The following is a 23,925-nucleotide window of genomic DNA, read 5'->3' on the forward strand; positions in this document are numbered from 1 at the left end:
TGTGGGTGGAGGCCCAGGTCCCCAAGGGATTATTTGTGGGGGGAGGTGGAGCAGAGTAGGCGGAGAGGAAGGGAGGTTTCTTAGTGTCCAGAAATTGCATTTCAGGTACTTATATGTTACCAAATGCTTGCAGGGTTGAGAAACTGAAATGGTCCCTAAGAGGGGCTGTTCGGGGTAGGCTGATCTAGAGGATGTGAACAGCCTCCTGACTCCTAAGTCACTGTCCCAAGCAACACGTCAGCAGTGGGACCCGAGGATGGAGGGAACTGCTGGCAGGGGGCTGAAACCTACTTGAAGGTCATGTCTGACGTCCTTTGCATTCCCTCCAGCAGTGAGCCCAGCGCTGGCCACATGGGAGGCGCGCAAACGAAGCCCTTCCGAATTGAACCGAAAACAGGAGACAAAAGCACCCACTCTTGTCCACTCCCGCGCCAATCTTACCCAAACCCCCAAGTTATTCTCATCCTCCAGGAGTCAGGGAGCCCGCGGTAGAAGGGTGTGGAGGGAGAGAGGCCAGGGGGTGTAGGGGACCCACGCAGCATGCAAGGAAGTGGAGATGGGCGAGTGGGCGTGCGCGCACGCAGAGGCCCGCGCGCGGGAGTGTCGGGGGAAGGGGGTGGTCTCCAAAAGGGGGAGGGGAGAAGGCAGGGGGCGGGGAGAAGCAGGGCCCTTTAGGACCCGGCTGCGGCGGCGGGGGAGGAGAAAGAAGCGGAGGAGGCGGCTCCCGCGCTCGCAGGGCCGTGCCACCTGCCCGCTCGCTCGCCGCCGTCGCGCTCACCGCCGCCAACATGCTGCCGAGACTGGGCGGCCCCGCGCTGCCGTTGCTGCCGCCGCTGCTGCTGCTGCTGCTGGGCGCGGGCGGCGGCGGCCGCGGGGCGCGCGCCGAGGTGCTGTTCCGCTGCCCGCCCTGCACGTCTGAGAGCCTGGCCGCCTGCAAGCCCCCGCCCGCCGCGCAGCCCGCCGCCGAGGCCGGGCCGGCCGGCGACGCCCGCGTGCCCTGCGAGCTGGTCCGGGAGCCGGGCTGCGGCTGCTGCTCCGTGTGCGCCCGGCTGGAGGGCGAGCGGTGCGGCGTGTACACCCCGCGCTGCGGCCAGGGGCTGCGCTGCTATCCCCACCCGGGCTCCGAGCTGCCCCTGCGGGCGCTGGTCCACGGCGAGGGCACTTGCGAAAAGCACGGGGATGCCGAGTACAGCGCCAGCCCCGAGCAGGTTGCAGGTAACGCTGGTTGGGACAACTAGTTCGGAGAAACTTGGAGGGCAGCGGGGGAGCCTGGCTGGCGGCCCTTCTGGAGGGAAGGAATGTGTGGCGGAACCTCAGAGACCGTTTTAGCGGAGGAAGAGCGGAGTCCTGGACCGGCTCTGGGCGATTGTTGGGAGGGGGGACCCGAAAGTCAGGCCCGGGGCGGGGGCACTGGAGTTCGACCGTGCGGAAGATCCCTGGCTACTAATTTGGTGGGGAAAAATGGGGAGAGAGAAGGCATCCCTGTTAACCATAGGCTTCCCCGGTGGAATGTACCCTGACTTCTTTTTTTGGAGGGGGGATTTCCTGGGGAGGAGGGTGTCGGTCAGATCGGTGGGAGTAGGAGCTTGAGGCTTATTTGGGGCGCCGCTTGAGCTGGTGACCGCCGACCGAAGGTTCCTGGAGAGGTCCTGGTGGAGGACGCCGCCGGGGGCTGAGGCTGGCGGGTACCGGTGACACCAGGGACCTCTAGTGAGAAGGAAGGGGGCGCTAGGAGAAGGCAGCGGCGCCTTGAGGTCCCTTCCTTCTGGGATTGTGAGGTGAGAAGAAAGGACTTGTTGGTACTTTGTAGGGTGGGCTGCCTAGGGGGAAAATTAAAAAGGAACGCTGCTATTTTACAGAGAGGACGAAGAAGGCTCTTGCTTTTATGTTGGGTGGAACGATGAGAGAGGGACGTTTGAGAGGCGAGGAAGAGACCCCATTCGTTGAGTCACTGTAACTTAAGCCGGGTCGCCGGCTGCGGTGCGGGGCGGGGGCAGCCAGGCCACTCAGTTTAGCATCTGGGCCCCCGGGCGTACGGCAGGAGGATGCCTGAGCCGGGGCGCAACTACTCTTACCGGAGCGAGGTGTTGCCCTCCCCCCGCCCCCCATCCTAACTGAGGGAGCTCTTCCTGTCCCATAGAATGGGGGCCCTGAGGTTCTTTGTACGGAGCTCGCATACCCCCAAACAAGTTTTTTGAGGGACACAACCAGGCTATAAAGATCTCTCACGTGTTGGCTTTTTTTGTTGTTTGTTGTTTTGTTGTTGGTTTTGCTTTTTAAATTACAAAAGCCTCCTGCCCCAGTGTTCTGGAGGAAGCTGTAATTATTTTCTTTCCTCTTGGAGACAGTGGTGAAATGTGTCCACTGCCTGCTGCTGTTGTTTAAAAAGCAAGTTTCTCAAACTTAGAGGAAAAAAAAAAAAGAAGGAAAGAAAGAAAAGAAAAAGTGAAAAATTCTTGCTTGCTTGTCAGCTTCTGGGGTCCTTGGCCCCCTCCCGCCCCGGACACCCCCCCGCCCGCCTTCCTTCAGCCTGCTATTGTTTTTTTCCCTGTTCTCCTTGGGAATACAATTAGGGGTCAGAGTTGAAATCTTTTCTTTGTCGCATTTTGACCTTGAGTGCACAGCAAGTTAGGGCTTCCTCTGAGCGGAACCCCTCAAGTCCCTTTCTTCTCACTCCGGCTTGCTTCCCTCCCTAGCCTGCCTCGAAGTTAACCCTTTCCTCCAGCTTCTCTTAGAAAGTAATAGTAAAAGGGAAAAGACTCAGCAAAGGTCCTTTCACTGTGGGTGCCCATCCCCCCAGTCCTGCGTTCCTCCTCCTTCGCCCCCTAGCACCCCGTGGTCCACCGGGGAGGTACTGTGGTTTCTGAGCTGAACTCTGACAAACTAAACATCTCCCTCAGCAGGGTGAACTTTTGTTCAAAAGGCCTCCACGTTCACAGGATCGTTTGGATCCTGACCGTTTTAACCAAGTGCGTAGCACATGTCCTTCCTAACCTTCCTAGCCTGGCTGTGTCCCTCAAAAAACTTGGTTGGGGGCATTTTGTCATTCTTCATTCCTCTCGCTCTCTGCCTGAAAACCAACTGTCCTGCCTCCCAACCCCCAGAGGCAGGTTAGGGTCTTCAGAAGGGAACAGATGCTGGGAATTCTCCCATTCACTCCTCCCTGGAGTCGCCAGGGGAGCTCGGGGACAATGGGGTGAGTTCATGGGAAGAATGTCACTGTGGATTTTCTGCCTGGCTATGGGACTCCTTTCCGCCAGCCAGCCCCAGCTGCCTCCACAGCCTGCTCCCAGCGGCCAGACAGCCGCCTTCCGCATTTTTCTCCTGTGCTCCAGACTGGGAAGAGGGGACACCAAGGTTGGGGGTGGGCGGAAGCTGAGCGGGTGCCCTGGAAAGAAGTGCTAAGAGCGGGGTGTCTGAGGCGTGAAGAGGGCTGAGGGGAAGGGGGCACTGTGGGGAGAAGCCTGTGCCTGCTGGGGTGCAAGGAAGAGAGAGAGGGGCGGGTTTTGAGGCTCCTGTGCAGGAGAGGGTCTTGAGCCAGGGCGGGGGTCGGGGTGCTGCGTGGGGACTGCGGGGGTCCGAGTTGGGTGGGGTATGCCGACAAGAACGTGGCCCCGATGAAACCTTAGCACTGAATGCTGCCGCCTCCTCTCCGTCTCCCATTTCTCCTCCCCCGCTCTGAAGAATGACCCCCCCCACCCCATCCCAGCCTGCATTCCTCTTTGAGCAGGTTGCTTTTGAGAATTTTAAACATACCCTCTTATTTCGAGGCAGCAAACCCCAGCAGTTCCGGCTTTGCTGTTAGCTCTTTTGTCTTTGTTCCCTGGACTCAGGGGCTGTGTTGCTGGCTTCCTGGGGATGGCTGGGATGCAGGGGGTGGGGGTGGGCACATCAGCGGGTGCTGAGCCTGCATCCCATGGGGGTGATGGGCTGGGACTTGGTGGTTCAAAGAAACCCAGAAGTCAGACGGAGGCGCGGATTGCGGGGTGGGGGGCTTAGAGTGGGTGGGCCTGGAAGAAAAATAGGAGGGGGACCCTGAGAAATGCGTGAAGTCTGGACCTGAGAAATGCGTGGGTGTGTTTGGTGGTGGCGTGAGCAGAAGTGCCTAGAAATGTTAGGGAAAGGAAAGGAAGCAGGCCTGGGCCAGTCCGGGCCCTTTCAGAATTCAGGGCCTCGGCCGGGCCGGACTGGCTCCCTCAAGCATCTCCCCTGCCTCCTTCCCTTCCGTGTACAATGCCGGGGATTATGCCGAGGGGCGGAGCTGCCCAAGTGGCCGTCTGGCCCGCTGCACTTATAAAGGTGCTATAGAAATGTGCAGTCATTCAAAGTCCCAGGGCCGGCCGGCGGGCGGGTGGGCGGGCCTGGGGAGGCTTTGCATCTGCAGTTGCTGGGGGAGCATAAAGGGGGGCAGAGGCGAGGGCTGATTTACAGTGGTTCAGTGCAGCTTCAAAGAAGGGGGAGAAAAAGCAACGGGACTTCTGGCTCAGAGCGCTGCTTTGCATCTTGTCTTGCATAAATTTGCATACTGAGTTCAAAGTCGTAAAATAGTCTTGGGGAATGAGTGGGACCTACTGTCACTGATTGCTAGCGTCACTACCCTCCCCCACCCCCACCCTAGACAGAATACCCAGAACTAGCTCTGCTAAGCTGCTCTGCCTGAGTGTGTTGGAAGGGGAGATGGGGGACTGGAGGGCTGCTGCTTCTGGGTCCCTCTGGGGAGACCGGAGATCTGTAGTTCCTTGACTACAGCGATTAAGCAGGGTGTGGCTCTGTGCGCTGTGGCCTTGGAAGCTGGGCTGGTCTGGAGGGTGTGACTCCACAGGTCCTGAACCAACTAGGCAGAGGCAGGCAGTGTTGGAGTCTTTGCCCGCAGTCTCCCTGCTCACCTTCCACTCCCATGCAGAGTGTTCACGGAGATCGTTCCCCATGTGTAGTGATAATGACCCCATCTGTTCCTTTGATGAGATATTTGAGGAAGCTTTGAGAAAAAAAAAAATCGTATTTACAGTGTCAAAAGATCTTACAAAAACAAAACCAGAGGTAAGGAGTCTCTGAATTAGAATAGGTGGTGGAGGAGAGGGGGAAAGAAAAACCCATCTGTTGTGGACATGAGGGTCTATGTATGCAGTGGTTCTTGGCCTAATTGAGTTTCCTGGCAGGCAAAGGGAAAAGGGAGGCTTAGATGGTTCTCACTGTTAGCTTACCTTAGCAGTGAGCTTTAAAATAAACTTTTCAGGCACATCATTCCTTTGGGGGAAAGAATTCCTACAGAAATGCCTGCAAGGTGCCTGAGAGTCGGGATGTGTTCAATCACGTTCAATCACAAGCTGTCAGACACTGAGGGTGACTTTGAGAGCATCACTGTTCTCTAGCCCATTTATCAGGTTAGCTTCTCCTCGGTTCTCAGGTTAGCTATTCTCTGCTGTAGAAAATGGGACAACAATTGCCACCTTCTGATATGAGCAGTTTCCAAAAATTCTTGGTTCTAATGAAATGCAGGACAGGAGTACCTGAGGTGGGGAGGGGTGGGCAGGGCAGGGGCTGCTAAAGGGAATGAGGGAGAAGTAGAAAATGAACAGGCTGTGCCCATGTTTGTTTTTGTTATTGGTCCTCCTCACATACCACAAAACCGTACCAAAAAAAAAAAAAAAAAAGGCTTGGTTATCATTATTTTTTAAAGAGACTGCATATCCAGGGACTGCATTTAGTTGTTTTTTTGTTTTTTTTTGTTTTTTTTTTTTTGCGTTACGCGGGCCTCCCACTGTTGTGGCCTCTCCCATTGCGGAGCACAGGCTCCAGACGCGCAGGCTCGGAGGCCATGGCACACGGACCCAGCCGCTCCGCGGCATGTGGGATCTTCCCGGACCGGGGCACGAACCCGTGTCCCCTGCATCGGCAGGCGGACTCGCAACCACTGCGTCACCAGGGAAGCCCTGTATTTAGTTTTAGTCTCTCTCTTCTCTGTGTTCCCAGCTCCCCTTTTCCTCCTCTGCTTTCTCTGTCCTGTCTTCACAACCCACTCTGGACCGTTCTCCTCTCTCTCCCATGCTTCTCCCACTATAATTCTAGCACACCTGGCTGGATGCTAAGCAGGTGGACAGGGCTCGAGAAAATGACATGGGAAATAGACTGTGGCCCGGCCTTCCTCAGGGATCCAAGTAGGTGGAAACCACGTAGATGATTGGAGATTGGCGTGTTTGAACCAAATCTGACCCTTAAATGAGGAGGACAGTTGGCTGGCAGTGCAGGGGCTGGGCTTCGTGGGCGGGGGTGCCTGCTAGGGCTGCTTCTGCCAAAACCAAGGCCCAGAGGAGCGAGGTTATACGTCTAATGTGCCAGGGCGCTGGTGATCTGGTTGGCCGATGTTTGGAGCCTCTCTGCTTCTCCTTGCTGTCTCTGGCCAGCATTTCGCTGAGATGGCAGGCAGCCTCCCGTCTGTCCTCAACCTGGTATGAGCTGTTTCTTTGCCTGCTTTGTCTCCTGTCTTACAGCATCCCTGCAAGGGAGGCTTTTTACCTCCATTCCGCAGGTGTGGACTCTGGGGCTCAATGGAGGGGCCGCCTGAGCAGCTAAGTAGTGAGGTGAGAGGCTAACCTGGCCGCCTTTCCTCTGTACCCCTCTGCCTCTGTGACCAAGCAAGTGAGTGTGGGCTGTTGGCAGAAAAAACCTTTGACCCCCGTCAGCCAGAAGGTTTGTTCCTGGACACCTGCCACGTGCAGGTGATGCTTGGGCCACCGTTCAGTTATTTGCATTCCCTTGACTCTTTGGAGAGGCCCAAGTCCTAGAACTTGGGGAATTCAGAAATGGAAGTGGCCAGCGTGCAGTAGTCAGGAGGGGCACGAGGGTTCCAGGACAGGCCTCTATAGAGAAGAGCTGGTGGGCAGTGGATGAATGTGGAAGCAGCCTGGCCTTTGCTGGAAGATTGACCTGGGTTCCAATGCAGGCCCATCTCTGAGAACCTGAGTGATGATGGGCCAAGCTCTTATCTTTTGGTGAAATGGGGATGATTGTATTTCTCAAATGGGGTACGTGTGAGGTCAGCTATGATAATGCAAAATGCCTGGCACGTAGTAGGTTCTCTTAGCTGCCTTAATCTTGGCAAGCGACGTCTCCTCTCTGACACTTAGGGGGCCTTTAAAACAAAGGCCGAACTGGCTGTGTCAGGCCAGCCACCTGTCTCTGAAGGTTGTACCAGGAGGTAAGGGGCCTCATCCTGTTGTGAAGTAGCTTTGGTTCAAAAGCCAGTTTCCTACCACGTACTTGCCACCCGAGGCAAGAGATATATTCTCTCTGAGCCTCAGTTTCCTTATCTGTAAATGAGGAATTGATAGCACCAGCTTCATAGGGTCACGTCTGCGTGTGTGTGTGTGTGTGTGTGTGTGTGTGTGTGTGTGTGCGTGTGGTGTGTACAGATAGATAATACATAAAAAGTCTACGCACTTGGGTGTTTTTTGGTTTTTTTCTGTAATGAGCCACTTGATTTCCATCTCTCCACTTATAAAATGGAAGCATTCATACCTCTGACCCATTTTCACAGACAGACTGTATAGTGGAGCTGTTTGTGGAAAAGGTAATGAAACTGTACTTTCAATGCAGAATGAACCCAATTGACAATAAACAGATGGCCTGAGGTCCAAGGCTTGCACGTTTTGTGGATAAGTTAGGTGGTGGTATTTAGGGCTCGTGCGCTAGGATCTGGAGCTGACCATTCTTCTGGCAGCTTCACTGTAGTGCCCGAATGGGGGTGGAGGGACGGTAGGGGCAGAGGGGGCCCCAGAGTTTGACCCTGGGTACTCTTGCTGGCCTTGCTACTCAGAAATGGGACAGGTGGAATTGGACATTAGGAAGAACACCAGCACCCAGAAGCTGAGTCCTGCCTTCACCTGCCAGCCGACCTCTAGGACCCAGCTCTCCAGTTGCTGGAGTTCAGAGGACTGGGGAATCCCTGAGGCCACATTTCAGGGGTGGGCAGCGCCTTCCTCCATGGATGGCCTCCACGGGACACCTGCTAGGACCCAGGCTTTAGCAGAAGAGGGTCAGAACTAGTGTGTACTAACACATTTGGTACACAGGGCGTGTGCTGGGTGAGCTGTCGTGTTGTCAGTGCAGCCAGTGAAGACCCTGTGGTGCCCGTTTCCTGCCCCAGGAAAGTGGGCTTTCAGGACCATCCTGTCTGGGCCTAGGGTGCCAGAAAGTTGAACATGATCCTGGCAAAGAAACTGGATGTTCTATCCAAAAAAACGATGTTTTCTTACTACGCCGTCTCCAGCGTTGACCTCACTCCCCAGTGGAGTGGGGCCTGAGGGGTTCTCAACAGGCATGGGGGAGTGTTTTCTGGGCCCTGGGGTTCTTCCTGATGTCTGATTCCACCTGTGGTCCTGGAAAGCCCTCTGAATGGCCCGTCTGGCCACGATGACATGACACAGTGTCTGTTGTCAAGCGTCTGATGGAGTTGAGGCCCCAGGAAGCAGAGAAGCTGGATGCTTGAGCCTTCAGGGGTCAGCAGATGCTTGTGGTGAAACCCAGGATAATAGGGACAAAGCACAGCGTTTGCCACTGGGCGTCTGGGGTGGATGGTCTTGTTAAACTCCGAGGACCTTGGTGGTGGTGGTGGGGAGGAGAGGCAAAGCTCTCCTTACAGAGGGGGTGGTGGGTCCAGAGAAATGTGTTGGCTTTCAGGTTCCAGAGTAACTGCCCCCTCCCTTACCCTCTCCCCGACTCTGAATAGAGTGGATGGGCTATAGGAGATTTTTTTTCCGACTGGAAAATGGACCATCTCCCTCTGTCCCTCCCCCTACTTGGCTCCGGATCCTCGACCCTCCCCTCCCCCTCTTGGGCCACTCCTGTTCCTTAACAAAGCCAAGGAAGATCTGGGCTGGCTCAGCTCCTGGGTGTCAGTCAGGACGCAGAGGGAGACCTTGCTCAGAAAGCCGGCTCCCCCGGAAAGAAATACAGAGTCGACTGTAGTGAGGAATTGTTTCCTTTCCCCTTTTTTTTTGTAGTGGGGGAGGGGGGCATTTGGCAGCCCTTGGGGCCCCTTCTGGCCGCCAGCCCCACATCTCTTCCTGGCTCTTGGGAGGCAGGGCAGGAGTGAAGATTGGGGAGAAGGGAGCAGGGGCTGGCAGACCTCCAGCTGCCGGGCTGGGGAATTGGCCCACAGGCCCTGGTTAAGTTGGCCCCGAGCAGAGCCTGGGGAGGTTTCTAATTAGTGGACGGGTGTAGGTGTGTCAGCCTGTGTTCATTCAAGGAACTGAGCTCTGCGTGTGAGGAAGCCCTGAGGGGAGGGGCACTGGCCCAGGGAGGCCTTGGTAAGTTGGGGAGGAGGGCGGAGGCTTAGGGGTTCCTTCCTGATAGGGGTCGAGGAGATGGGGGCCTTCTAGCTGGAGTGATCTGAGTTGGATTGTAGGGGTGCAGTGAGCAAAGGGTCTGCCTCAAAGGGTAAATGACAAAATACATGAGCATAATTAAAATTGCTTTTTTTCTAGATATTGTCTACTTCTACCCAAATGCCTGTAGTGTTTTTTTTTTCAATATTTTGGCCACACCGAGCGGCATGTGGGATCTTAGTTCCCTGAGCAGGAATCTAACCCGCGCCCCCTGCATTGGAAGCACGGAGTCTTCACCACTGGACCGCCAGGGAAGTCTGACTGTAGGTTTTTTGTTTTTTCTAGCTGTTTTAGCCTCAAGATTCTCCCCACTTGACAGGTGAAGAAATCAAGGCCGCATTCAGGTTCAAATGCCAAGGCAAGTACAGACCAGAATGGACGGACCAGAATGGAGTCTGGGTCTCCAGATTCTCGTTCCAGAGCTCCATTCCATCAGACTCAAACATGCAGAGAAGCAGTGAATTATATACTGCTGCTTGGAAAAGCTCCTTTTCCCTGGGAGGTAGTAATTAAGGCATAACTTCTCAAAAATGTTCCTTTATGCAACTCCCCAGGAAGTTTCTTTTAGGTCTATTGTCTTGACTTCTGGATGGAGGTGCCAAGTTGCCTGTGGATGGGGAACTTACTTTCTGAAGTGCCTGAGGCCAAGATAAAATGAAAATGACAGTTCCCCTGGGCCCTGCCCTTGCAATTGCCTGATAAGGCTGGGTGGTTTCTATAGTGACACTGGCAGGAGGTGTGTCAGGCAAGATAAAGGGGGGTGGGGAGGAATGGGTTTACTGGATCCTAAGGGCTTTTGGGGTTGGGTGGGGGCTGCTGGCTTATGACTGATGGCTTCCTTCCCTGGGAAGATGAAGGAGGGTCCTGTGGAGATGGGAAGAGACAAGGTGATAGGGAACAGTAGAAAGGAAGCCCTGGGGTTACAAGGTCTTGGTCAGGAGTTTACCATGATACCAGTGACCAAATGCCATTCTGGTTGGTTAAGAGCTATGGAGTTAAACCACCTGGGATTTGGTTTTGGCTCTGCTGTTGCTGCTTGATTTTTGCCACTGGCTTCTTAGTAAAGCGTGAGAAGAGATAAGAAATTATCAACCTCACGTGATTGCTTGATGATAAAACAAAGTTCTGTACACAAACTACTTAGCGCAGGGTTAGAAACTCCCGAGAATCAGGTGAGTCGTACTGACGTCCTCTCCCTCTGATGTCAACACACAGAACAGAAGAAGGCAAATGCTTGTTTTTTAGCTGTTTGCTGATTGGCCAAGTTTATTACAAAGGGGCATTTAAGAATCCTGCAAGGAAGTGTGGCCGCTTCCACAGGGTGTGGCTTACCTGGACAGCTGCGCTTTGCTCTGGAAAGTCCAGAATGGAGACAGTGGTGGAGCGTTTTCCAGGGGGCAGTCATCTCCTTTGGTGCTGTTGTTACTCATTGCGGTTCTACCGTGGCTGACCGCGGACCAAGGTCCATTCATGCCCCTGGAGGGGAGGATTCTTACTTGAGGCCCTGCTAGTTATCTCTGGTTCCTTTGCTACCTCTAAACCAAGAGAGCGTAACCAAGGAAGACAACTGATGTGCTGCAGGTTTATATCAGACAAAATTAGTGAACTTTTAGTGGAAGGAAAAGAAAGCATGGTGACCTATTTAAAGACACTGATTTATATTCAAGACACTTCTTGTGCTGGTTTGAGAGTGTGGCCGGCATTCCTGGACATCTTTGCAGGTTTTCAGTTTCTTTTTGCATCCCCTGGGTTCAATTTGTCAGGCATGGGGTAGCTGGGAGACGTCTGGGGATGGACAAGAATAGGCAGAGGAGAGGGTGGAAGGAGAGAGGTGAGTGGGACCCAGGGTTTATGGTCCATGGGAGCTGGTCTGTGTGGTGACGTCAGAGCTGAGTGCAGGGACAGTTGTTTGAATGTGGGTCCTGGTAGAGGGAAGTCGCCTTCCTCTCCAATTCATGCTTCTGTTCGCTCAGTGCCTTTCTTCTCTCCTAACTACTCTTGCTGCTCTGGGGCTTAGATGGTGAGGGAGAGACCAGAAACATGAGAAAAAGAAGTAATATAACAGGATACTCTAGGCCAGAGAGCGGTGGAACGCTCTTTGGATAGTCAGCTTTCCTAATGTTTCAACACTGACTGAGCACATGTACAAGCTATGAGACTGACTCTATACAGATACAGTTACCATACCACCTGTAGCACTTGCTTTTTTTAATTTTAATTTTTATTGTATATTGGAGTAGAGTCGATTAACAATATTGTATTAGTTTCAGGTGTACAGCAAAGTGATTCAGCTATACATATACATGTATCTATTCTTTTCCAAATTCTTTTCCCATTTAGGTTATTACAGAGTATTGAGCAGAGTTCCCTGTGCTATACATATACAGTAGGTCCTTGTTGGTTATCTATTTTATTTTATTTTATTTTTTGGCTGTGCCACGCAGCATGTGGGAGCTTAGTTCCCCGACCAGGGATCTAACCCGCGCCCCCTGCATTGGAAACATGGAGTCTTAACCACTGGACCGCCAGGGAAATCTGGTTATCTATTTTTTTTTTATACAGAGAGCCTTTTCAAAAATTAATCAATTAATTAATTAATTAATTTTTGGCTGTGTTGGGTCTTCGTTGCTGCGAGCGGGCTTTCTCTAGTTGCGGCGAGCAGGGGCCACTCTTCGTTGTGGTGCGCGGGCTTCTCATTGCGGTGGCTCCTCTTGTTGCGGAGCACGGGCTCTAGGCATGCGAGCTTCACTAGTTGTGGCATGTGGGCTCTAGAGCACAGGCTCAGTAGTTGTGGTGCATGGGCTTAGTTGCTCCGTGGCATGTGGGATCTTCCCTGACCAGGGATTGAACCTGTGTCCCCTGCATAGGCAGGTGGATCCTTAACCACTGAGTCACTGGGGAAGTCCTGGTTATCTATTTTAAATAAAGCAGTGTGTACATGTCAGTCCCAAACTCCCAAGTTATCCCTCTCCCAACAGCACATGCTATTTGATCCTGGAGGGGAGCAAGAAAAGCATTTGAAAAAGTTGGATATTATCTAAGAAGAAACCAAGTCAGTAGAGATGTATATACATTTCATGTAAGTAAACGAGTGCTGTTTTAGCCTTTTGACCAAGGCTTTTGGGAAGATCTTGATGTGAAATAACGGGACCCCCCTCTCTGGTGGATAAAGTCACAGAAGGAAAAGAATCTCCAGTCTTGGAAGACGAAAGCGCAATCTCTTTCTTCCAAAAAGGCAAATTGAGCACACAAAATGTCTCCCTTCCTGCCCTCCTTTCATGATGTGTACTTTGTTTTGCACTCTATGGAAGCTAAGTACAAGTTTGTGTCTTCAAGAAGCTCCCTCCTTTGGAGGAGGAAGGAAAAGCATGGACCCATGGCTTTGTGCCAGTGCACTCAGGCTACAGGACTGTGAAGGAAGCTGAGTCCAATTACAAGAGTGCTTGGCCCAGGGACGCCCGTCATCAACTCAATCCAGTGGCCTTTGGACACTTGGAGGCCATATTGTCCATCCTCCTTCCTCCCGAACGATACCAGAGGAAGATGTGTAATTTTTTTCCACCTGCAATTTGTTACTCACTTTAGTTCTTCCTATGAGACTCGGGTGGCTTCTAACGTGGATCTCTCCCATTTCGGTTTAAGGCTGCTATGTCCCTGCTCCTTAGGAAGCCAGAGCAGCTGTTTCCCTTCCATTGGGCATGAGTGGCCCTTGAGTGTTGATTCCTGCATCTTCCCCTCCGTGACCCTGTGACCCGCTTCCACCCTCTTCGAGTCTTTCCTCTGACTCATTTCCCAGTTCTTCACGCTGCACAGACCTGGCCGGGAGCCAGTGGTCAGTCTCCGACTGGCAGGCAGGTGGCTCTTGTGACACTGGCCTCTGAGAGTGGCACTGAAGTTGGCCATGTCACTGTGATTTGGTCCTCCTCCAGCCAGTGGGGTTCAAGGGGCACCCGTATTTACTGATACCCCTGCTTGACAGGGAGGGTGAGAGGTGGATGGAGTAAGTTTCTTTTAAAAGAAAACTTAAAAAATGCAGAGGAATACTAAGAATGACGTAACAATGCCAATCTACCACCCACAGCTGGGAATGGTTGATATTTCGTTGTCATATTTGCTTCAAGTCTTTTTTTAAGCTTCTGCTGGTGGCCCTCCCCACCAGCCACCTGTTCCCTGTCCCTCCTCCCGAGAGACAACCACTAGCATTATTTAGTGTTTCTCTTTCTTAGCTAAACAGATTTGCTAATGAATGACCAATATTTCAGAGTCATTCTCTGAGATAAGGGAAATTATACATAAAAGGTTTCATTCTGCAACTTTTTCCCCTGTCCACTTTAGGTTTTGAGATCTACCCAGGTTGATAGACACAGGTCAGAGCTATACTTTTTAACTGCTGTATATTATTCCATTGTACTACCCTACTGATTTTATTTCTCCGTTCACCTATTGAAAGGCTTTCGGATCCCGTTGCTAATAGCTTTTGGCAAGTACAGTGATGCTGTAATGAATGTTTTTGTGCACATGTCAGAAAGAAGTAGAATTACTGGGTCAGGCACACTCTTCCCATAAGCCTTTGGTCCACGTTTGCACCAAAGCACACTCTCCGCTCACTTGGGCCTTCAGCAGGTAGGTCCCCTTGCCAGGTTCTCAGATGGCTTTAGCTGAACCGGACAAGAAATGTTGGGGACTCACGGAAAGGAGGGAAAGCTGATAGCGCTGTTGACCATCTTGATATCAATTTCTCTGGCTCTTCAAGGACAGCCTGGCTCGCAGAACCCCAGAGGACCGTGGCTGAATTTGAGCATGTTTTTGTTTTCTCAAACTGTCTGCCTCAGCCCTGATCCTCCCCAGGTCTTGGCGATTCCAGGAATGACCCTGGTGTTTTATGAAGCAGTCCTTTGGAGAGCGCAGAGGCAGGGAGGCCCTGTGCTTTCTGGTCACTCGAGGGGGAGCCCGCGATGAGAGATGCTCTGGAAAACCTCCATGATGCTTGGCCGAGGAGGGCCCCTGTATGTGCATCCAAGCATATACATGTGTCTGTTTCTGAACCCGCATGTCAATGGGTGCAAAGAGCTTACGAGGCTTCCTCTTTGCAAAGTGTACATATGAAGCCATATCTCTTGAATAGAAGCCTTTTCTCCCATCACCAAGAAATTCTTCAGGAAACCGAGGCAGGAATCACAGAGGAATGGGGCCCTGAGCTGGAAGGTGGTTGTTAAAAGTACAGAGTCCTTGGGCTTCCCTGGTGGCACAGTGGTTGAGAGTCCGCCTGCCGATGCAGGGGACACGGGTTCGTGCCCCGGTCCGGGAAGATCCCACATGCCGCGGAACGGCTGGGCCCGTGAGCCATGGCCGCTGAGCCTGCGCGTCCGGAGCCTGTGCTCCACAACGGGAGAGGCCACAGCAGTGAGAGGCCCGCGTGATGCAAAAAACAAAACAAAACAAAACCAAAAAAAACCAAAAAAACCCCAGAGTCCTTGACCCTTCCTGCCCGCTCCCCCCCCCCCCGCCCCCCCACAAGGCTTGCTGTCTCCGAAGCTCTGGGGCTGGAGTGTAGGACTTTATTTTTCGCAGGCTCTTCAGATGATTTCTGATGAACAGCTACAATTGGGAACTGTTTGCCTAACTGTTTGTCTAACTCCCTGAATTTACAGCTGAGCACACCGGGGCCTGCACATCTGAAACACCCAGCCTGGCATCATTCAGAATCCCAGGCCTGGCGGTAACGTCAGGATCAGAACCTTGGGCCTCTGGCTTTCCGGCCAGTGCTTCCCTTCTTGCCACACTAGAACCGGATGGCCAAGGCTTCGAGCTCAAGAGCCTGTGTTCCAAAGGAAATCCGAAAAGGGCTCAGAGTGCCGTGGCAGGTAGTCGGCTCTCTCTGCCCTCGGGTAGTCCCCCATCGCCGTTATGTCCAGTAGCGGCTCCTTCCCTGTATGAGGATGGGGCTGGGTGCCTACTGGCCATCCCACTCCACAGACTTCACCCAGCTCTGCAGCCCTTAGCTAGGTGATGGGCTCGTGGTAGCTGTCGGTGCAGGGAGATGGTCTCAAGGTGAGAAAGGCCAGTTCCTGCCCTTGTGTGATGTGATCACCTGTGGGACCTGTGGGTCTAGAACATCAGAGGAGGCTGCTTGTTTGCAGCCATTTCCTTACGTACGGGTGGGCAGTGGGTGTCATCAGAGAGGAGACCTTTTGTTCAAAAACCATACTGGGGAGCTACTGGTCTGTTGCCGAAGGGATTTTGCCCAGAGCCAGGTGGCATCTGAGAGACGTCAGGTTTGCTTAGCTGGCTCCCTAGCAGGGAGCAGGGGCTCAGAGAATGGGAAGGGAGTTTGGAGTGAAGCTGGGTGTCAGCAGGGCCTAGGTGGCCCATCCAGGAATGTCGTTAGCTGGGCTGGAATGCCACCACGTGAGACATCCACGCACCTACTACTCAGGATTCCAGTGTAAGAGGCTGCTGCTTCCTGCCCGCCTGTGACAGGCTAAAAAAAGGTGGAGGAAGGCACATGATGTCTCTCACCCAGAGAGACTGAGGACTTCAGGTTTAACCTTAGCTGAAAATTAACCAATAGGCCCCCTTCCTACCCCACCCGTTTCTAACTTCTGCCCCCGACGACGTCCCCCCACTCCCCCACCTCCCAGCAAGGCCTGAATCACCCACCTGGGTGGGTTGTGCTGTTGAACAAAGTGGCCATATGCTAGGTGAAGTTAGGTGAGCACAGTCAGCCATACAAAGGGACTGGCTTCAGAGCCTCTCCAACAAAATCTGCTTCCCCTGTGTGTTGGTGCGTTTCCCTGTGAACCCTGCCTCACCTATGCATGCACAGCGGTTATGAGAGCACCTATCTTTCCTCCCTCTCTCCTCCTTCCCTCTCCCCCTTCTTTCTTCCCTTCCTTCCCCCCATCTTTCCTTCGCCTAAATTCTATAAGCAAAGCTAAAGTAATTTTGGCAAATCTACCCTTGCCCAAGGACTTCATCAGATGGCAGAGAGCTTTGATGTTTAGCAACATATGGAATTTATACAATCAACAGAATCAAGCTTTAGAAGAAAGATGTAGAAAGATGTAGATGCAGAACTCTCTTATAACTCATTCTTCCCCCCATGCATTGGCCGTTCTGCAGGCCAGGTGTCACCTACCCTTCCCCTCTACCAAACAAATGCACCTTTCATTTACTCTTTCAAGAACTAGGTCAATCTGCACATTTCTTCCAAAGCCTGATTCTGCCCACATTGGGAGTTTGAGTGGTACTAATGCTGTAGCCTATTTAAGTAGCAGCCTTCACTTTAGTGGGGTGATTTTTCTCATTTGTCAGGCATAAGACATTAGAGCTCAGAAAGGTTAAAGGGTTTGGCCAACATCACGGGTGAATTGTCAGTGGCAAAGCCAGGATTGGAATTCAGGGCTCTTGACTCCTGGGGTTCTTTGCCCATTCGAGTTTGTGAATGAATTGTCCACTGCTGTGGGTATTAGTGGAGAAGTTGTCCTGGAGGGAGGAGGAAGATGGTAGTTAGGATTTATTCTTTTGCCCAACATATGTCAAGGTTAAGTCCTCTTTGGGGAGAAATCAACAAAGAAGGAGCCATGTGAGTTCTGTGCCCAGCCAGGGTGGAACCAGGAAAGCAGCCAGCATTCCCCTGGCCTGTTACTGGTAATCCATTCTCAAAGGGCCTGGAATGTTATTACCTGTTGAAGGAGGTGAGTTCACTGGAGGGAGTGATGGATTTAGGGTTGGGTTAGATCATCTCTGTGGTGCCCTTTGGAAAATGGCTAGGGTTTCTTCAGAATAAAGAAAAGAAGAACGAAAAGAGATGTATTAACCTCTTACGAAGATGTGTGATGGAAAGGTCTCCTTTTCTCACCAGGCCTGCATGAGGACAGATGCCTCACACCGTGAGCAGGAAGGGGTAGGGGGCTGCTGTTAGATTCTTTTTTTTTTTAATTTTTATTTTTTGCGGTACGCGGGCCTCTCACCGCTGTGGCCTCTCCCGTTGCGGAGCACAGGCTCCGGACGCGCAGGCTCAGCGGCCATGGCTCGCGGGCCCAGCCGCTGCGCGGCATGTGGGATCCTCCCGGACCGGGGCACGAACCCGCGTCCCCTGCATCGGCAGGTGGACTCTCAACCACTGCGCCACCAGGGAAGCCCTGCTGTTAGATTCTTAAGTCTTGTTTTCCTCAGAGTGCTCTAAGGTCTCCCGTAGATCAGGAGTTGCCAACTGTCAAATGGAGCAGAGATCGGAGCATCACAATAGGAGAAAGTGAAGTTTCATGAGAGAAAGGGTCTTCATCCGTTCAGTAAGGTTGTCAGTGCTACAGTCAAGCCAGATGACACTGCGGGGGAAAGGACTGTGCCAAAATTAAGTTTTAAAGCCAGAGTGTCAGCGCACAGAAGTAGGCATCTTTCTGGTCCTGGACTGTCCCCCTCCAGCTGCCCTGTTTGGCTAGCTTAGTAAGGCCGGGTCACAGGGCAGTGCGGGGACCCCAGGCCAGTCGTGGAGCACCTCTGATGACAGCAGAGAGGTTGTGCGTGCTCCTCTTGGACCCAGGCGCTGGTCCTTCTGGGCCTTGGGTTGGCTGTCTGTAAAATAGGACACCTCGTCCATGTCCCCTCGGTCCATCTGTCTCGCATTCAGCTCTCCTCCAGGTGTGTAAGGTGGGAAGGGCTGGCAGTGCCCCTACGGCAGGACGGGCCTTCTCCCCGCCCTTCAAGCCTCCCACAAGGGAGACTCTACTCTCCCTCTGTCATCTCCCCCACTTGTCTTTGGAAAAGCTTGACCTTCCGTACATAATTGGGAAACTCCCTTCTTCAGCGTTGACCCATTTCCTGGGTCACTAGGCAGAGAACAGCTACCGCTTACTAATCCTTACAGGGACATCATCTCTTCAGGAATCTTGGAGGTCCCTGTCAGTCATCTCTAAGCCCTCAGGCTTTTCCAGTTATGTGATTTGGGTTGCTAAGAACCATCTCTTAGAGTGACCTTTGCACTGTAGCCCATGGAGCTGCATACATAAGTGGTTGCTTAATAAATATTATTCTGAACCGAACTCTCCTAGGCAGAAAAAAAAAAAATGCAACTTGGTATTTTTGTTCTGAGGGCAAATTCCATCTCTAGCTGGAGTTCTCCATGTGGAATGTTTTCCTGCGGACTGCTCTTGTCACCTATAAGGGAACGTATGGGCAGAGCTTGGTAACGTGTGATAATGTCCTTGTCCAGCAGAGCGTGAGGGTGCGGTGCCGTGTGGGTGCTTCCCTGAGTGTGGGACGCAAAGGAAGCAGCTGAGGGCTAGCCCCTTGTGCTGGCACTGTGTATGCGTGCAGCAGCCCTCGGAATCCTCCCTGCCACCCATTGGAGGTGGATCCTGTTTGTGCGTGTTTTACGGATGAGCAGTGAAGGCACAGAGAGCTTAAGTAACTTGTCCAGGGCTGCACAGCTCAGTGGTAGAGCTAGGATTCAGCCAGGCAATCAGACTTTGGAGGCTGAATCCCTGAACCTCTTTGGCTGGGAATAGGATCAGTCAAGGAATCAAGGCTCTTCTCAGCCTACAGTCCTTTCTGATCTCCACCCAGTCAACAATTGCATTTCCCTGTCCTGGGCTTCCACTTCAAGACGTGGGGTGTCAGTACCTGCGTCAGCAGACCAGGCCCATGGATTTCCTCATCTTATTGGCACTTTCATTGGCAATGATGAAATCAATAAAGTAATGGAATAAAACATACCCTTGAACCCAGGTGGCCTCCGTGAGGGTGGACGAACTGACCTTCCTCTCAGAGCGGTCAGGGACATCTCAGGACAGGAAGCCACCTCTGTCCTTCTGAGATAGGACTGCCCACTTGAGCCCTGTCTTCTGGGACCTGGAGTGGGGCTGCATTATGACTTTTGGGGGCACCAGACATGTTTGCCTTTGTGGGCAAACACAAAAGAATGATAAAATTGTATTTTATAACTGCAAACGTATCAGTGTTATATGAAGATGTTTGCTTTGACCTAAAAGTTTATTTTTTTCTTCTGATTTTAAAAGAAATGAAAACATTTCCTAGGGCCCTGGGCACTGTGCCCTCTGTGCCCGAGGAACAGACCAGCCCAGCCTGGAGCCTGCAGTCCTGAACGTGCATTAATCTGTGTGCCCCTCTCTTCCACCCAGTGCTTGCAGAGCTTGCAGAGGGCCTGGTTCTGAGCGTTAACTGTGGGCTGACCTCTAGGGCTCAGCCAAAGGATGCTTCTTTGGCCCCTGTCAGTGGTACGAGTGCCCGGGAGAGTTAGGGAAGAGGGGTCAGCAGGCTAAGAGTCCTCTGGGGTCCTCACCACCACCACCACCAAGAAGGAAGGCTCATAGGCCAGAAGTGTTCCTCGTGATGGAACAGTGGTGGAGGGGTCTTAGCCGAGGGAGGGGATACAGTAGAGCTCAGATCTGCTTTATGTGAGGCTGGGAGTCTTCAGCACTGGGCCGGGAACTTCAGGCCTCTGGATCAATCCTAACTCCGTACAGTGGTTTTCAACTGGGGACCATCTGGCAGTGTTCAAAGACGTGTTTGATCGTTGCAACTCGGGGAGGGTGCCGCTGGCATCTGGTGGGTAGAGGCCCAGGATGGTGCTGGGCGTCTTACACGGGACAGCCCCTAACAAAGAATCTTCTGGTCCCAAAGACAGTAGTGCTGGGGTTGGGAGACCCTGATCCCAAGAATGTTCCAGGCCTTGGGTTCTGGTGAGTGGAGCCTTCCCAGACGTTCCCGAAGAGGACTAAATGTGGGCCATCCTGCTCTGTTTCAACCTGAGAATGTGTAATTGCAGCCACAGTGGAGACGGGCTGTCTTAATTTAAGCCTCGGGGCAGGTGGGCAAAACTGCCCCCAAAAGAGAGGAACTCGGTGAGCTTCTGAGAGTCACAGCGTTCGTGACAGCAGAGCCAGAAATGGTGGGAAATTCCCAGAGCCCTTGTCTAATTACTCTGTGAGCAGAACTCAGGGCGTCGAGTGCAGGAGTGGTGTTGAGGTCTCCATAGATTCTCTCTGTCACTGTGGGCAGGAAGCAGGCTGGGCAGGGCACGATGAGGACGGGTTTGTTGTCCTCAGGGTGAACTTGGGTACGAGGGGCTGGGCGAGGGCAACCCAGAGGTCCCCATTTTTTTTCCCCTTTGATCCTGCATGGTTCCCAATGCAGCCGGGGAAGCAGGACTTTTCTAGGCGTCTTGCTCTCTTCCTCCTGTGTTCCGCGGGCCAGCACCTGCAGGGATGAGGACAGGGAACCTGAAATTGTGTCACCAGGTCCAGGTGCAGGGAAACAGAGAAGCCTGTAGAAATGGAAGTGGCAGAACTGATGGTGAGGATGGACATGAGTCGTCCCCACCACACCCCATTGGTGCCAACATCTGCCTTATGCTTCAAGGTTAAAGTTAAGCAGATGGAGGGTTACCTGAATCAGCCCATCCTATTTATTTGCCAGGTCTATCTCAGACTCTCGCAAGCCTCTCCTTCAACCTTCTGCCCTCTGCCTCTGGAATCTGAACAGGGAAGGTGGGATCATCTTCGCGGTTGGCCTCAGCTGCCTGACCAGTCCCAGGGGAAAGCTGCAGCCAGTCCCCATTCAGGGAAACCGGGCCGGTAGCTGAGCCAGGGAACCGGGACTGCTTCTCTTGGAGCCTCTGGGTTTCTGCTGTTTCAGCTTCCAGGACAGAAAGGGGAGGGCGGGGTGGGTGAGGAAAGTTTGGGGCGGGTGAATGTAGAACGTGGTGGATCAGGGCTCCCACCCAACTTGGTGGCAGATGCTTCAAATCAGCCTTCCCCCGCAGGTGGTGCTGGGGCTTCTGGAATAAGATCTAATGTGCGTTTGCTCTATTTATGATAAAATCTGGGCTACCCGGCGCCCCTGGAGAAATAGCCATTCTAGAGAAAAATTTTCCGGGTTTCAAAGGGCTTACTCATTTAAATATTTCAATTTTTATTTTTCTAAAGCTTAACAATTTTGGATAGATATCTTTCTTAATACTGAATACTTGTCATGTTTACCCCTTTCCTTTTTGGATGCCCCAAGGTCATATTATCAACACTAGTCTTGTTTCAGGCCACACAACGTGGACGTTTTCAGGGGTCGTCAATGTCTGTGGCGTTGTTTGCTGTGCACTAAATGTCCCCGGAGTTCTTATGTTTGGTTTTTTTACTGTCCTCTTTCCTCTCTGCCATTTGATACTTCTCGCCACTGACCACATGCCTTCCTTTTTCTCCTTTTAATTTTGTTGATTTTATTCTGCGGTGGCCTTGGAAACCAGACATGCAGAAACCAGGCTTATCTGACCAGTGCTACTGCCAACGACCAAGGTTCTTCATGCACTGCCTTTCCTTGATTTGTGAGGAAAGCATCACGGCTTTACGATGCGTGGACGTGGTGACTGCTGTTCTGATGCTCGGAAGCTTATCTTCCTCTGCTTCCTGCTTCTTGATTGGGTTCCACACGGCAGGGGTAGCAGATCGCGGAGACAGCTGTCATCATCAGCATCATCATCAAAGTAATCACCACCAACAGGACCTAGAGCTTCTGCGTTCCACACTGTATCTTAACGGCTTTACCTATAACACACTCTCAGCAGTTCTGTAAAGTAGGAACTATTCTTATCCAGTAGTTTTCGGTTAAGAAAAACAGAGGCACAGTGCGGATATATATGCAGGAGAAATACAGCTGGTATAAAAAATGGCAGAGCTGGAATTCAACTCGAGTCCGCCCTCCCGTCCAGCGCTGGCCAGTCTGGAGATAATGTGCCTGGTTCTAAAGGATGCTCCAGCTAGTGAGAACCGACCAGGCATCAGGCCTAGTGCGAAGGGAAGGGATGGGAGTAAACCTCTGTTGAACTCCTCCGTTTCCAGGGACCCTGTTGGTGCCTGGTCCCCCAGAGTCTGCTGGAGCATGCTCCGAGGATGCAGGCGCTGGCTCCCCAAGGCACGGAAGAGGGTCCCACACCTTAGCTGGGGAGGGAGTGAACACCGAAGCTCACGGTCCAGAGGGGGTATCGTGGCCCCCCCGCCCCTTTTACAGGTAAGGGCCAGCTCCTTCCACCGTATAGCACGCCCAGGACAACGACCCCCCTGAGCCCACCACACTGTGCCTGAATTCTGAAAGGACTGCCAAGTACTAGGCGCCTCGCCTGAAACCCTTGTGTAGAAATATTGTAAAAGCCATTCGGGTACGTTATCCAGGCTGTAAGTTTTCGGAGGTGCATTAGAGGGGAAGAGAAAATGTGCAAGATTTGTTTGGAAACTCCCCTTACCTGCTCCCTGAGCCCTGCAGGGGGCTGCTCCAGGCAGCGTGGTCTGAGACCCTGTTGGCCCTGCTGTGTCTGCGAGGCGCTGTTTGCGCCCCGGCCCACCACCTAGAGCTTGCCAGAAATTGTCTCCCTGGTTAGGACCTTTCCATACCATTCACTCTGTTCCCTGGCTGGACGTGCCTAAGCCTGCATGAGACCGTGGGAGGGGAGGGCTGCTCTCAGGGCCCCTCCACCTGAGCTGTGTGCACCGTAGGAGCCGTTCCCTATTGCCGGCTGGCTGGAGGTTTAAGGAAGTCGGAAGACTTAGTGGATGGTCCTTGGACAGACATCTGGATGAGGCTACGCGCCCTGTGATAAGATGAAACTACAGCGTGGTCATCGTTCCTGTTCTGGGGGCTCTCGATGTCATGGGGGGTGGGGCAGCACGCATAGACAGACAGGAGACAAATCAGGGTCCCGGGATGGTGCCGTAGCAGCCGTAGGAGTGGAGCGTCAGGGCAACAAGAGGAGGAAGCGGACGGGCAGATGAAGGGTGATGGCGGAGGGGTGCTGGACGCTGTGTTCTTCTGGTGGCAGCTTGGCTCTCCACCTCACTTCCCCGCCAGACACAGCACGGCCCAGTGGTCTCTGTGGCGTGCGTTTTAAAAGCTCATCCGATCCATGCCTTTTCCGACCAGACATCATGAAGACTTTAAACGGGGAGTTAGTGGCGGGTGAATCTGCGAGGTCTTGCAGGGGAGAGCGATGGACATCACCGGTTCCCTGGTGAGAGCCTTGCCCACGTGGTCATCCTTCGTTTGTGCCCCTCTGCTCCCCCACCCGCATCCTCCCCCTTGACCTCCTGGGGTGGAGGCAGAGCAGAGTAGGTGACCCAGGCATTTTTCTGGAGTCAGAGAGCCTGCGTTCAAATCCTGGATTGTGATCTTGGTCAAGAAATTGACCTCCGTGAGCCTCAGCTTCTCTGTCTGTAGACGTTGGGGGACGTTGCTAATTGTGCTTATCGTTGCTGTGAAACCGAAATTGACCATCCACATAAATCACTTAGCACCACTGCTTAGATGTTAGTCATCGCCTTCCTTGTCATTATCAGGGGTCCAGATGGTCCCTGGAGGGCCCGCCTCTCTGAAAACTGGACCTGCAGCTCTTCCTCCCTCCCTCTCTCTGCAGACAATGGAGAGGACCACTCTGAGGGAGGCCTGGTCGAGAACCACGTGGACGGGAACATGAACTTGTTGGGAGGTGGAGGTGGTGCTGGCCGGAAGCCCCTCAAGTCGGGCATGAAGGAGC

General features: G+C 52.9%; 1 protein-coding gene across 1 annotated transcript in view; it reads left to right on the plus strand.

The window, feature by feature from the left end:
* Positions 1-712: 712 nt before the first annotated feature.
* Positions 713-23,925, plus strand: part of IGFBP2 (insulin like growth factor binding protein 2) — a 27,275-nt gene continuing 4,062 nt past the window's right edge. The window contains exons 1-3 of the mRNA XM_055079373.1: positions 713-1,215; positions 15,038-15,250; positions 23,806-23,923. Of these exons, the coding sequence (XP_054935348.1) occupies positions 789-1,215; positions 15,038-15,250; positions 23,806-23,923 (758 nt within the window). The 5' untranslated portion in view covers positions 713-788. The remainder of the gene's footprint in view (positions 1,216-15,037; positions 15,251-23,805; positions 23,924-23,925) is intronic.

Source organism: Physeter macrocephalus, chromosome 2 (genome assembly GCF_002837175.3).
Source record: "Physeter macrocephalus isolate SW-GA chromosome 2, ASM283717v5, whole genome shotgun sequence".
Classification (NCBI taxonomy): domain Eukaryota; kingdom Metazoa; phylum Chordata; class Mammalia; order Artiodactyla; family Physeteridae; genus Physeter; species Physeter macrocephalus.